The sequence below is a fragment of the Elephantulus edwardii genome, unplaced genomic scaffold (genome assembly GCF_000299155.1).
Source record: "Elephantulus edwardii isolate Elephantulus edwardi_28Jun2011 unplaced genomic scaffold, EleEdw1.0 scaffold00019, whole genome shotgun sequence".
In the NCBI taxonomy this organism is placed as follows: Eukaryota; Metazoa; Chordata; class Mammalia; order Macroscelidea; family Macroscelididae; genus Elephantulus; species Elephantulus edwardii.
The window spans coordinates 1,255,350-1,266,482 of NW_006399769.1; the positions used below are offsets into that span (position 1 = coordinate 1,255,350).

An 11,133-nucleotide genomic window follows, 5' to 3' on the forward strand; every position below is an offset into this window, starting at 1 on the left:
AGTTGGGTCACCTTTCTTTGGAATGGGAACAAATACAGATCTCTTCCAGTCAGTTGGCCAAGTGGTTGTTCTCCAGATTTCTTGGCACAACTTGGTAAGCACATCCAGGGCAACATCTGTTATCTGAAATACTTCAATTTTGCTTGCATGTGAAATTAATGATACTGTTCAACAGATTTCACATTCTCTTCAATCACCTTTCTTGAGACTGGGGACAAATTTGGACCTCTTCCAATCCGTTGGCCAGACAGCTGTCCTCCAAACTTCCTGGCATAAACTGGTGTGCACATCCAGGGCTACATCTGTTAGTTTTAACAAGTAAATCAGAATCCCATCGATTCCTGGAACCTTATCTTTTGTCAGTGCGTTCAAGTACAGCTTAAACTTCCTCCTTTATTATCACTGTCTCCTGCTCATGTGGTACGGTCTGAAATTTTTCAATGTCAGTCAATTCTTTTTGTTCAGTGACTCTGTGTTCCATTCATCTTTTGAAGCTTCCTGGATCATTCCACATATTGACCACAGTAAATTTCAATATTGTGGCTTTTGGTTTAAATTTGTTCTCTCAGCTTGAGAAATGCAGAGTGAATTCCAGCTCTCCACACATTCCATTATAGCAGTTTGCTTTGTCTTCTCGAGTTGCACTTTGAAATCTCCTGTTCGGTTCTTTTACTTTGGCATCTTTGGTGCTTTGTTTTGGTTTCTCAATGCTCTAGTGTAATTTTTAGAGTCTCTTCTGACATCTATTTTGTTTTTTTCTTTCTTATCTGTCTTTGTAATGACCTTTTGCCCTCTTCGTAATGATATCCTTGATGTCATCCCACAATCCACCTAGTTTTCAATCACTGAAGTTCAATGCTTCAAATCTATTCTTAAGAAGTTTTTGAAAGTCAGGTGAACTAGATGCAAGACCACTGCATGGTTCAAAATCAGGAAGGGAGTGCGTCAGGGATGCATCCTGTCTCCAAAGCTTTTCAATCTATAAGCAGAATTGTTCACCTGGGAGGCTGGGCTTTATGAGGCAGAACATGGCATCAGGATTGGAGGAAGACTCATCAACCACTATGTTATGCAGATGACACAATCTTGCTTGCTGAAACTAAGGAGGACCTGAAGTGCTTGCTGCATGTCAAGGGATTGAAGTTCAACATCAAGAAGACAAATATTCTCACCCCTGGCCCAAACGGCAGCACCATGATGGATGGAGAAGAAACTGAAGTTGTTAACAATTACAGCTTGCTTGGTTCCACAATCAACACTCTTGGCACCAGCAGTAAGGATATCAAAAGATGAATTGCTTTTGGAAAATCTGTTGTCAGGGACCTTTTCCGAGTACTGAGAAGCAACGATGTCAGTCTAGAAACTAAGGGGTACCTGATCCAGTTGATGGTCTTTGCATTATGTGCTATGCATCAAAAAGCTGGACAGTGACAAAGGATGACAGAAGAAGAACTGATGCCTTCGAGTTGTAGTGCTGGAGAAGCATCTTGAGCATACCATGGACTGCCAAGAAAACAGATAGTTCTGTCTTGGAGAGAGTGAAACCATGTTTCTCCCTGGAGACTAGGATTTTGAAGTTCTATCATACATACTTTGGGCATGCAGCAAGGACTGATCCTTAGAGAGGAACACTATGCTCCAAAGGGAGTTTCCACGGTTTGCATTCCAGCCACCAATTAACAAATTAAAAATTAAAAGATTAATGCATCTTGATTGCATGTTTGGTCAATTTTGATAAAAATTTTTAATTTCCTCCTCTTTGGCATTAGATATAGGAGCATATATTTGAGTAATAGTCGTATTAACAGGTCTTCCTTGTATGTGTATGGATAATATCCTCTCAAATACAACTCTGTACTTCAGGATAAAACTTGAAATTGACTTTTTTTACTATCAATGCAACATTATTATTCTTGTGCTTTTCATTCCCGGCACAGAATACTATGTGGTTCAAAGCAGCCAGAGGTAGTCGATCTCACTGCATTAACACCTAGACTGTTGATGTTCATGTGTTCCACTTAATTTCTCACAACTTCTAGTTTTCCAACATTCATGCTTTGATGGTCCAATTCCCTCTGCTGACCCCTTGCAACCCTACTCAATGATGAAAAGATGTTTGTCACTATTTTTCCTCATTTTGAATGACTTCCAATCTAAGCTCCATATATAATACTGTAACTACTGACGTTCCTCTACTATTCATAGGGTTTCCAGAGGCCTGTTATTTAATAAGTGGATGGCCTATCCTGCTACCTAGTTTGTCTTAATCTGGGAGTTATACTAAAACCTGTACACCATGGGTGACCCTTGTGGCATTTGACATACCAATGGCCTAGCTTTCAGCATAACAGCAACCCACAAGTTATCTCAGTAGAGCAAACTGACAAATGCTGTATCAATTAGAACAATGTATTCTCCAAATACTACAACCCGACAACTTAGTGCTCTACCTCTAATAGCAAATTGGGCTTCTTTTAAATAAGAGGCTCTCAGCACCGAAGTGACTGCTAAAAGGTCTAACCTTCTGGATCTCAAGTGCTTTAAAATACATCTTAACATTAAAAAAAAAAATCCTTACCAGTTATCAATAAGCCATATCATGATACATGGAAAAAGGAATCAAACTGTCAATAATTTGATCTTACTTGGATCTATAATTAAGCATTTGATACCAGCAATTAAGAAATCAAGGATGAGGACATCATGGGGGAAAAAAAAAGAAATCAAAAGAAGCTCTTTCTCTTGGGCTTGGATCAAGCGGCAGCCAGGTTCTATCGCTCAGCCATGGCCAAAATCAAGGTTCGGGACCTTCCCGGCAAGAAGAAGGAGGAGTTGTTGAAACAGCTGGAGGATCTGAAAGTGGAGTTTTCCCAGCTGCACGTCGCCAAAGTGACAGGCAGTGCGGCTTCTAAGCTCTCCAAAATCCAAGTTGTGCGAAAATCCATTGCCCATGTTCTCACTGTTATTAACCAGATTCAGAAGGAGAATCTCAGAAAATACTATAAGGGCAAGAAGTACAGACCCCTGGATCTGCAGCCCAAGAAAACATGTGCCATGCGCCGAAGGCTCAACAAGCATGAGGAGAACCTGAAGACCAAGAAGTAGCAGCGAAAAGAGGGCCTGTACACACTGTGGAAATATGTAGTCAAGGCCTGAACTTCTTAAATAAATAAAACACAAAACTAAAAAAAAAAAAAAAAATCAAAAGACGTGTCACATTGGAAAAAGTGTATACCAAGGAACTCTCCTAAGTTCCAAGGAGCAATTTAAAGACTAAGTGTGTTTGACCCAACTCATGATCTTTTTCAATTACTTACTATACATCTGAAAGCTGGACAATGAGTAAGGATGACAGAAGGAGAACTGATGCCTTTGAATTGTGGTGCTGGAGAAGAGTATGTAACATCATGGACTATCAAAAGAACATATATGCCTTGGAGAAAGTATAACTTGGGTGTCCTTTGACACAAAAATGGTGACATTTCATTCTAAATACTTATTGCATACTGTAAAGAGGGGCCAATTTTCAGAAACAGACATCATGCTTGGTATGGAGCAGGGTCATTCAAAGAGAGGAAAAGCCTCAACAAGATAGACTGACAAAGAGACTGTAACAATGGGTTCAAGTTTACTGGAGTTGATCAGGATGGCACAGGACAGGACAGGGTACAGATTAGCTGTTCAAAGGGTTGTTATGAGTTGTGGTCAACTAGAGGGCATCCAACAAAAATATGATATTAGAGTGAGGTGGGATTAGAAGCCAGTAGGTAAAGGTACGATCAGTTTGAGCTCATTAAGAGGAGGTCTCCTTAATAGAACTGCCTTTGCGATAAATGTTTGAACTCTGGGAAAAAAGCTAGAGAGGTTTTTGTCTGATCTGCATCTGAGGATCTGGCTTAGTCTCCAGACTTGAAGAAGTGGCCTACTGTACTTTGGAGACTTGTCAGTTTCCAAAGCCAGTATCTGCAACCATTCTCCCAGGAAGACCTGTGGATGTTATATGACTCTGAAGCCAGCAGCCTAAACACTGCTAGCATGTTGATGACCTGGACTCATTAGCCTCTCCAGATATCTCTATCTTGAGCTCTGACCTACAAATCTGGGCACTGAAAGCCTTTACAAGCACAGGCAATTTCCTTAAAAGAAATCGTCTCTCTTTCTTTATACATACAAACTCACAGATCTGAATATACTCTCAGCCCCCCTCACCCCCCCCATACACAGACACACTTAAAAGCTTCATCGGTTTTGCTTTCCTAGAGAATTCTAGGTAAGTCCAAGGGTCTTCTGTGAAAAAGACAGGTCAAAGATGAAAAATACTCAGCTTTGGTCAAAGTACAGCCGGCTCCTCTTCAATCTGTGTCCTCACCAGCTACTTCAGAGTTAAATGATCAAACTACTTTTTCACTGAAAGAAGATTCAGGATTCTTAACAGATGAATCGAGAGAAAGTAGAGGAGAAATTCACAAGATATGTAGCCTACTGGTTGCTGATCATTTCCTTACTCTGGATGAGTATTTACTATTATTGTCCTTGAATATAGATGAGGATTTTTTGGTTCTTGCCTTAGCTACAGTAATGTCAGTTTCGGTCTTAGGCAATCACCTAATATGGAACTCAGTTTCCAAATCCATAACACGAGGATATTGGACAAGATCACTAAGATCCCTTCCAGCCATCTCACATACTATATATTTTTTTGTTTCATTAAAAAGAAAAAAATTTCCTTGTTAAAAATGTAAGTGCAGCTGTTTACCAAACTCCTCCAGGAAAGTTGAGCTATTTCAGAAGAAAGAGTGCAAAGACACTGAACATATATTCGGCTGTGATTTAAAGGAAGATAACCCATTTATGACACTGTTTCCTTTTCAAAGAATATAGAATGTTCCTTTTGGAAGAATATAAAATGGGTGACAAAATTCTACTAGAAATCAGTCCTCCAAAGATGATTTCTTATATTTTTACTGCTTTTATCTATGAGTTAGACTTCCTTAGGAATTAAGAGAGAAATAATGGTATTTTACTGGCAGGGTATACACAATATTTTTTTCTATCATCATAAAATTAGACAGAGAAGCAGAAATATATGTGTATACTGTAATACTCAAAAATCTTAAACTTACTGCCATTGTGTATTTGGACATGACTTATTGCTGACTCTCCACTGGTTTTTCTAAGGCTATAAATCACATGGAAGGAGAATGAGACTGCCTATTTTTCTCCCAGGAGTTAATGGTAGATTGGAAACACCAGAGATGCTGCCTTTGGTTTAGCAGTGCAACTCCCTACAGACCTCAGAGCTCTCGAGTTTATGGTGTTTGGGTTTTTTTTTGTTTGGTTGGTTGGTTTTGTTTTTAGGCTGAAAGACTTTATTTTACAAATGTTCCTGAGTTTTTGAGATTGAGTAAAGGCTACTTATTAAGGCTAAAGCACTATGTACCTGAAGATGTCAAAACTACAGAGGGCAATCAGGTGAGGACACAGGGGGGTTTGAAGCTTTATTTAGCAACACCTTGAAGGAGATATGCCCATGAAGATTTGAGCCACTTTGGCTCAAATAATTTGATATGTAGATCCTCTAATGCTTACGGGAACTGGGCTATGGCACACTATTCCTGGCAAGAAGACCCCTGAAACGAACTGTATGGTAGGTGCCTTTGCTAGTAATATTATTCAAGACAAAAAATAAACATTGCCAGGTGTCAGGGTGGAGGGGAGGGCCCATACGAACTGTTAGAAACTAGAAAGATCACAGTGACTCAAAGTGCTTCCTGGAGAAGGTAAAGGGATTAGCTTCAATACTAGCAAGGCTTCTGACTAATCAATATTGGCATTGCCACTATGATCTACACTTCTTGTCAGTCTAATTTCTGAGTGATAATTAAGGATGTTCACTGTTATCAGTAGCTGAAAACTTATTTTGTCCAAATCTCTACATCTCAAAGAATATATTACCTTGACTGTAGCAAGAAAGGGCCAACTATTTAACTACTATGGGAGAAATAATGCCTTTGAGTCTCAGTGTTAGAGAAGAGTATTAACTATACCATGGACTGCTAAGAGAAAAAAACAGGCTCTTCCTGGAAAGGGTGAAACCAGGCTGCTCCTCAGAGGCAAGGATTCTAGGGCTTTGTCTGACATACTTTGGACATGTTGCAAGGAGGGACCAGTCCTTGGAGAGGGCCGTCATGCTTGGGAGGGTAGAGTGACAGCACAGGAGAGGAAGACCCTCGATGAGATCGAATGATTCAGTGACTGGGGAAATAGGGGTAGGTGTATCAGAGACAATGAAATTGGCACAAGATAGAACAGAGTGTAGGACTATTGTACATAGGGTCACTATGAGTTGCTGGCGATTCGATGGCACACAACTACAACAATGGTAAACAGTCTGACTTGAGTCCAGAGTCCCTTTCACAAGTTGTTGCTCCCTTTTTCCTACTCTTTTCTCTAGTCCTCACTACACACTCTTCTGTTTTTACATTCTGAGCCCTGGTTGTTTTCTTACTGTTGGTTCCTGGGCAGGGGCTGGTTGTGAGGTGGCTGGCTGAACCAGGGGCTGTTGTACTGCTGTCACAGCAATCTTTTGTTTCAGGGCAGCCTGCTGAGTCATTAGCTGTTGCTGATGCAGGGCTGTGGCCAGCTGCTGCTGCTGTTGCTGATAGAAATTCTGTATAAGCTGCTGTTGAGAGCCTCCTTGGGCCACCACTGGGAACTGAGCAATCACTGGTTGCTGGGTTGCTGCCTGAAACTGAACAGGAGAAATTGGCAAGACATGAGGAAGTGAATGAAAGCCTATCCCTGTTTAGAACCCAATTTCACAAAAAAGAATGTCTTAGTAACAACTACGACTAGTCCTGGAAAACAAAAGTAGGCAGAAATCTTTTAGCTATGCCTGTCAACTCATGATAGAAATCTCAAAGACACCTCAATAAAAATCCAACAGTAATTACATTGCTGGGTGCTAGCCACTGGGAAACCTGAGTGGGGGAAAGATGGGAAATCTCTTCTTGTGTGATTATTTGCCTCTGAAAACCTGCTAGCAAGTCAACTATAGTTTGGCTATGACTTGACGGTACATAACAACAACAGTAACAGTCACAACAACAAATGTTATGTAACACACAAACTGGAGTGTGACAAAAAGAACCTCCAATCAGAGGAAGCTTGCTATCCTCCTTTCAGAAGTAATCCCTTTAAAAGAATTTGATAAAAGCCAAGAGAAAAATAATTCTCTACACAAATACAGTGAAATAATGGCATTAAAAAAAAAAAAAAAGAATAATGTAAATGCCAACCTTGGTATTAAGGTGAATCTCAAGCCATATAAAAAATTATTTCCTAATATCTCTATTTTTATTCATCTCTCTCATCTTTAAACACTAAAATTATTCATTATACTGTATTACGTTTACTGATATTTTGTATTTCTAGTTAATTATTTCAAGTTACATTCTCTTAAAAGTCTCCTTAGGAAAAGGTTAATTTCTTATGTTTCTCTACTGTTCATTCACAAATAATGCTCAAAAAGGTCTACTGATAAAAGTCAGGATCTTCTCTTTAAATATTCCAAATACTATTATTTAGTTAAGAGTTTTTGTTTTTCTATTGGGGCAAAGTTAAAAAGATATGTCAAAAATACCTGCCTATTTATAACACCAAAACGCTGGAAGCAACCTATCCATCAAGAGGAGATTGAATAATTTATGACATATACTTAAGATGAAACACTCTGTAAACAGGAAGAAGAAATATCTTTATATATGGACGGAGAAGAGGATTTTACAAATTTAACTCTGGAACTATATGGAAGTCTAACATATTAACACGTTGCCGCACACTTTTTTTTAAATTTTTCTTCTTCTCTTTTGCTTCTTTTATTATTTTTTTTTTTTGGTCACCATGGTAATTGTCACACATTTTTAAATTGATGACTGTGCTTAGAAACATATTTGCCGTCATTTGCAGCACCATGTTAATAAAGAAAAAATTATATGAAAATTTAGGAAAGTATTAACTAAAAAATCCAAGGGGAAAATACCTCAAACAAATAAACTTAACTGAGCATCACATAGTTCGCTAAATTTGCAAGTGAATCATGTGCTAAACCTCATATCATAGGGGCTTAAAAGGCAAGAAAAGAATCAATTCCTTTCACTAATCACATTGTTCTAGTTCCAAAGTCAAATCTGCAAGATTTCCAAATGAGAAAAATACAAATACAAAATCCACCACTATTTTTTTTACAAGTTTTATAGTCGCAAACTACAAAGCCTGGTAGGTAGTTAGGCTGCCAACCCAAAAGTAAGTGGTTCGATTCACCAGCTGCTCCATGGAGAAAAGAAGGGCAATCTCTTCTTGTGCAATTCACAGCCTCTGATATCCTGTTGCAGAATCAGTTATGAATTGGTTCCAAATCGATGGCAAAAACCCAACAACAATGCAAAATGAAAGTGGGAATACTGAAGCAAATTCATGATGTATAGTCCCTTGACAAAATATGTTCCCTAACATCTAAGCATTGAGATTAAAAAAAAAAAAAACACAAACAACCCCAACCCAAAAAGATGTGAGTTTAAAGGCTAAAGTAAACCTGACCAAAGTCATGGGATTTTCAATTGCTGATCATGTCCCTGGTGTCCTCGAGAATAAGGGAAGTGCACTGCCAACCCCAAGGTTGAATGTACCAGTTGCCCTTGGGAGAAAGATGGGCATTCTCCTCCTGTGTGAGAAGAAACTTAGAAATTCTTTGGAGGTACCAGAATTGATAATAAGTGATTGTGTTTTAAGAAATTAGATTCCTAGTTCTCACAGCAGAACACAGTAAATGACCCTACAAAGATGTCAGCAGCTAAATTCAGAATGTAGAAAATACTAAGGGGAAAATGACGCAAATTTCTTAGAAGAAAGAAAGAAAAGAAAAAAGAAAGAACGACAAAAAGCAGGGAGAAAGAAGGAAGGCAGAGAACCAACCCTCTGAATAAAAGGGGATTTATAAAAAGATAGCAGAAAATATCTACCTATAAAATGCTAATAAAAAAGAAACATGGTGAGAGAGATGGCTTGAAATATGGAGGGAATTCACTCTTGGTTAAAACTAGTTGTCAAAATGAATGCTCTACAACAAAAGCATGCAAATAAATGAATTTTAAAATGTAACTAGAAGCAGTAAGTAAATATACTATTTACTTGTTCTCATGGAGATCCTGACTAAAACAAACCAGATCCCCAAGGAAGATACCCCTACGGTGTGGGGGGTTTTCATAGAGATGACTGGGATATGTAAGAGTCAGGTTTTGACTAACTTACCTGCTGCACCTGTGGCTGCTGCGGCTGTGATTGCGGCTGCGGCTGCGGCTGCGACTGTTGCTGCTGCTGATAAAATGTGCCTGCTGGCTGTTGTGTTGGTGGCGGCTGCGGCTGCGGCTGCGGCTGCTGTTGCTGCTGCTTGAGGAAGAGCTGCTGCTGGTGTTGGGGTGTAGCCTGGACCTGGGTAGGCAGACCCTGAGCCTGAGTAGAAGGGGTCTGCTGAGGGGTTGGAGGAGCTTGTGGCGGCTTGGGCTGGGGTTGCGGCAGAGGTTGGCTGGGCTGGGGTTGGGTTTTTGGTTGAGGAACAGCAGCTAAAAGGCCCGGCTGACTGCTGGGTCCTGCAATGAGAATAAACTCCATATAAGGGCTAAAATTCTTTCAGATAAAGTAATTTTGCTTTTCTGTCAAAGCAGTAAAAAAGGGGTAATAGGTGAGCAGATAATTTCACTATCTTTGTGCTCCTATTTTTTGCTCTGTTCCATCTGGAAGGTCTTTCTCTCTCCAGCCAAACAGGACACTTCGTATCTTTCAAAACAAGGCTGTATAACAGGATTCAATACTTGCTTTTCAGAAAATGTCTTCTTTTTCATCATACTTGTTAACTATTTCCTTAGTACCCAAGTATTGATATCTATAAATGATCCTTGAGGCTATTTGCACTTGTTGGAATGCTGTATTTTTTCAATGTTTTACATGTAGATACAAATAATCCTTGGATACCTAAATTCACAAAAGACAGCTTCTCGGTTGGAGAGGGATGACTGTGTTCAGGTAATGAATAATTTGCATCAATCTTCATTATGAAACCAAGCTCAGCCAACTCATTAGAAAAAGAATACCAAAGCACAGAGTTTAGATAAACAGTCCAAATATTAAAGAAACAATTACTGTGAATGTTGAAAAAAAAAAAGAAAAAGAAAAAAGCAAGGCTTATTTCTTTAGTGGTACATGAAGCAGCAGTAGCAGCAGCACATGAACTAAAGACATAGGCACACAAGGAGTGGACCAAACTACAAAATCAAAGTAAGAAAAAACAGAAGCAACAGACTTCACTCATTTTGGAAACTCATCTGTGAATGCAATGAAAAATGTAGCTATTTTTCTAGGTCCTTTTCATTTATGTGGATGGCAGCTCATCTCCTTATTCAGGAAAATTTTTATTTTTTATGTTATCTGGTTTTGATGAAGCAAAACAAGGAAAGAGTTCTAACAGTTTCTTATAATCTTCAGATCACTCCCATGTTTCAAATTAATTCTGTCACTAACCTGTCACTTGAGGTGGAGGCTGAACGGTGGCTCTCTTCCGAGGTGTCAAGGCTGGCTGGATGGGAAGGATTCCTGGGTTTGGCTGAGTCTGCCCAGCTTTAGGCCTCTGGCGGGGTGCAATTGAAGTTTCTGTGGTGGGAATGGGATCTGTCAATCTAGGAAAGTAGAAAGAACAAAACCAAAAAGATTCATTTGAAAGTATGGGCAGATGAAGATTATAGCCTCATTAGTAGTATTGAAAACTTCCATAGCTGTTTGATCACTATTTTCCAGCGGGCGGTCTATAGAAAGTTATTTTGTTATTAGATATTACAAAACAGTATTTTGTAGACAAAGAAGTTTGGTGTTCTTTTTTTAATATAAACTTGTTATTTTATACTTATTTACATACAAAATTCATATAGTTTTTCACACCAGATATTTCCCATTTTCTTAACCTACCCCTCCCTCTACCTATCAAATTGTACAACCCTATAATTGTGCCCCTCTACCATCCTCCCACCTTGGATCCTCACACACATTTTACTAGTTATCCATTTCTACAATAATTGGGTTTTT

The 11,133-nt window shown here is 39.1% G+C and overlaps 1 protein-coding gene across 1 annotated transcript in view; it reads right to left on the bottom strand.

The window, feature by feature from the left end:
* AAK1 (AP2 associated kinase 1) overlaps positions 1 to 11,133 on the bottom strand; it is a 274,011-nt gene that overhangs the window by 64,480 nt on the left and 198,398 nt on the right. Inside the window, exons 10-12 of the mRNA XM_006882293.1 lie at positions 10,576 to 10,730; positions 9,310 to 9,647; positions 6,509 to 6,745 (exon numbers count right to left, since the gene is read on the bottom strand). Coding sequence (XP_006882355.1) covers positions 6,509 to 6,745; positions 9,310 to 9,647; positions 10,576 to 10,730 — 730 coding nt within the window. The remainder of the gene's footprint in view (positions 1 to 6,508; positions 6,746 to 9,309; positions 9,648 to 10,575; positions 10,731 to 11,133) is intronic.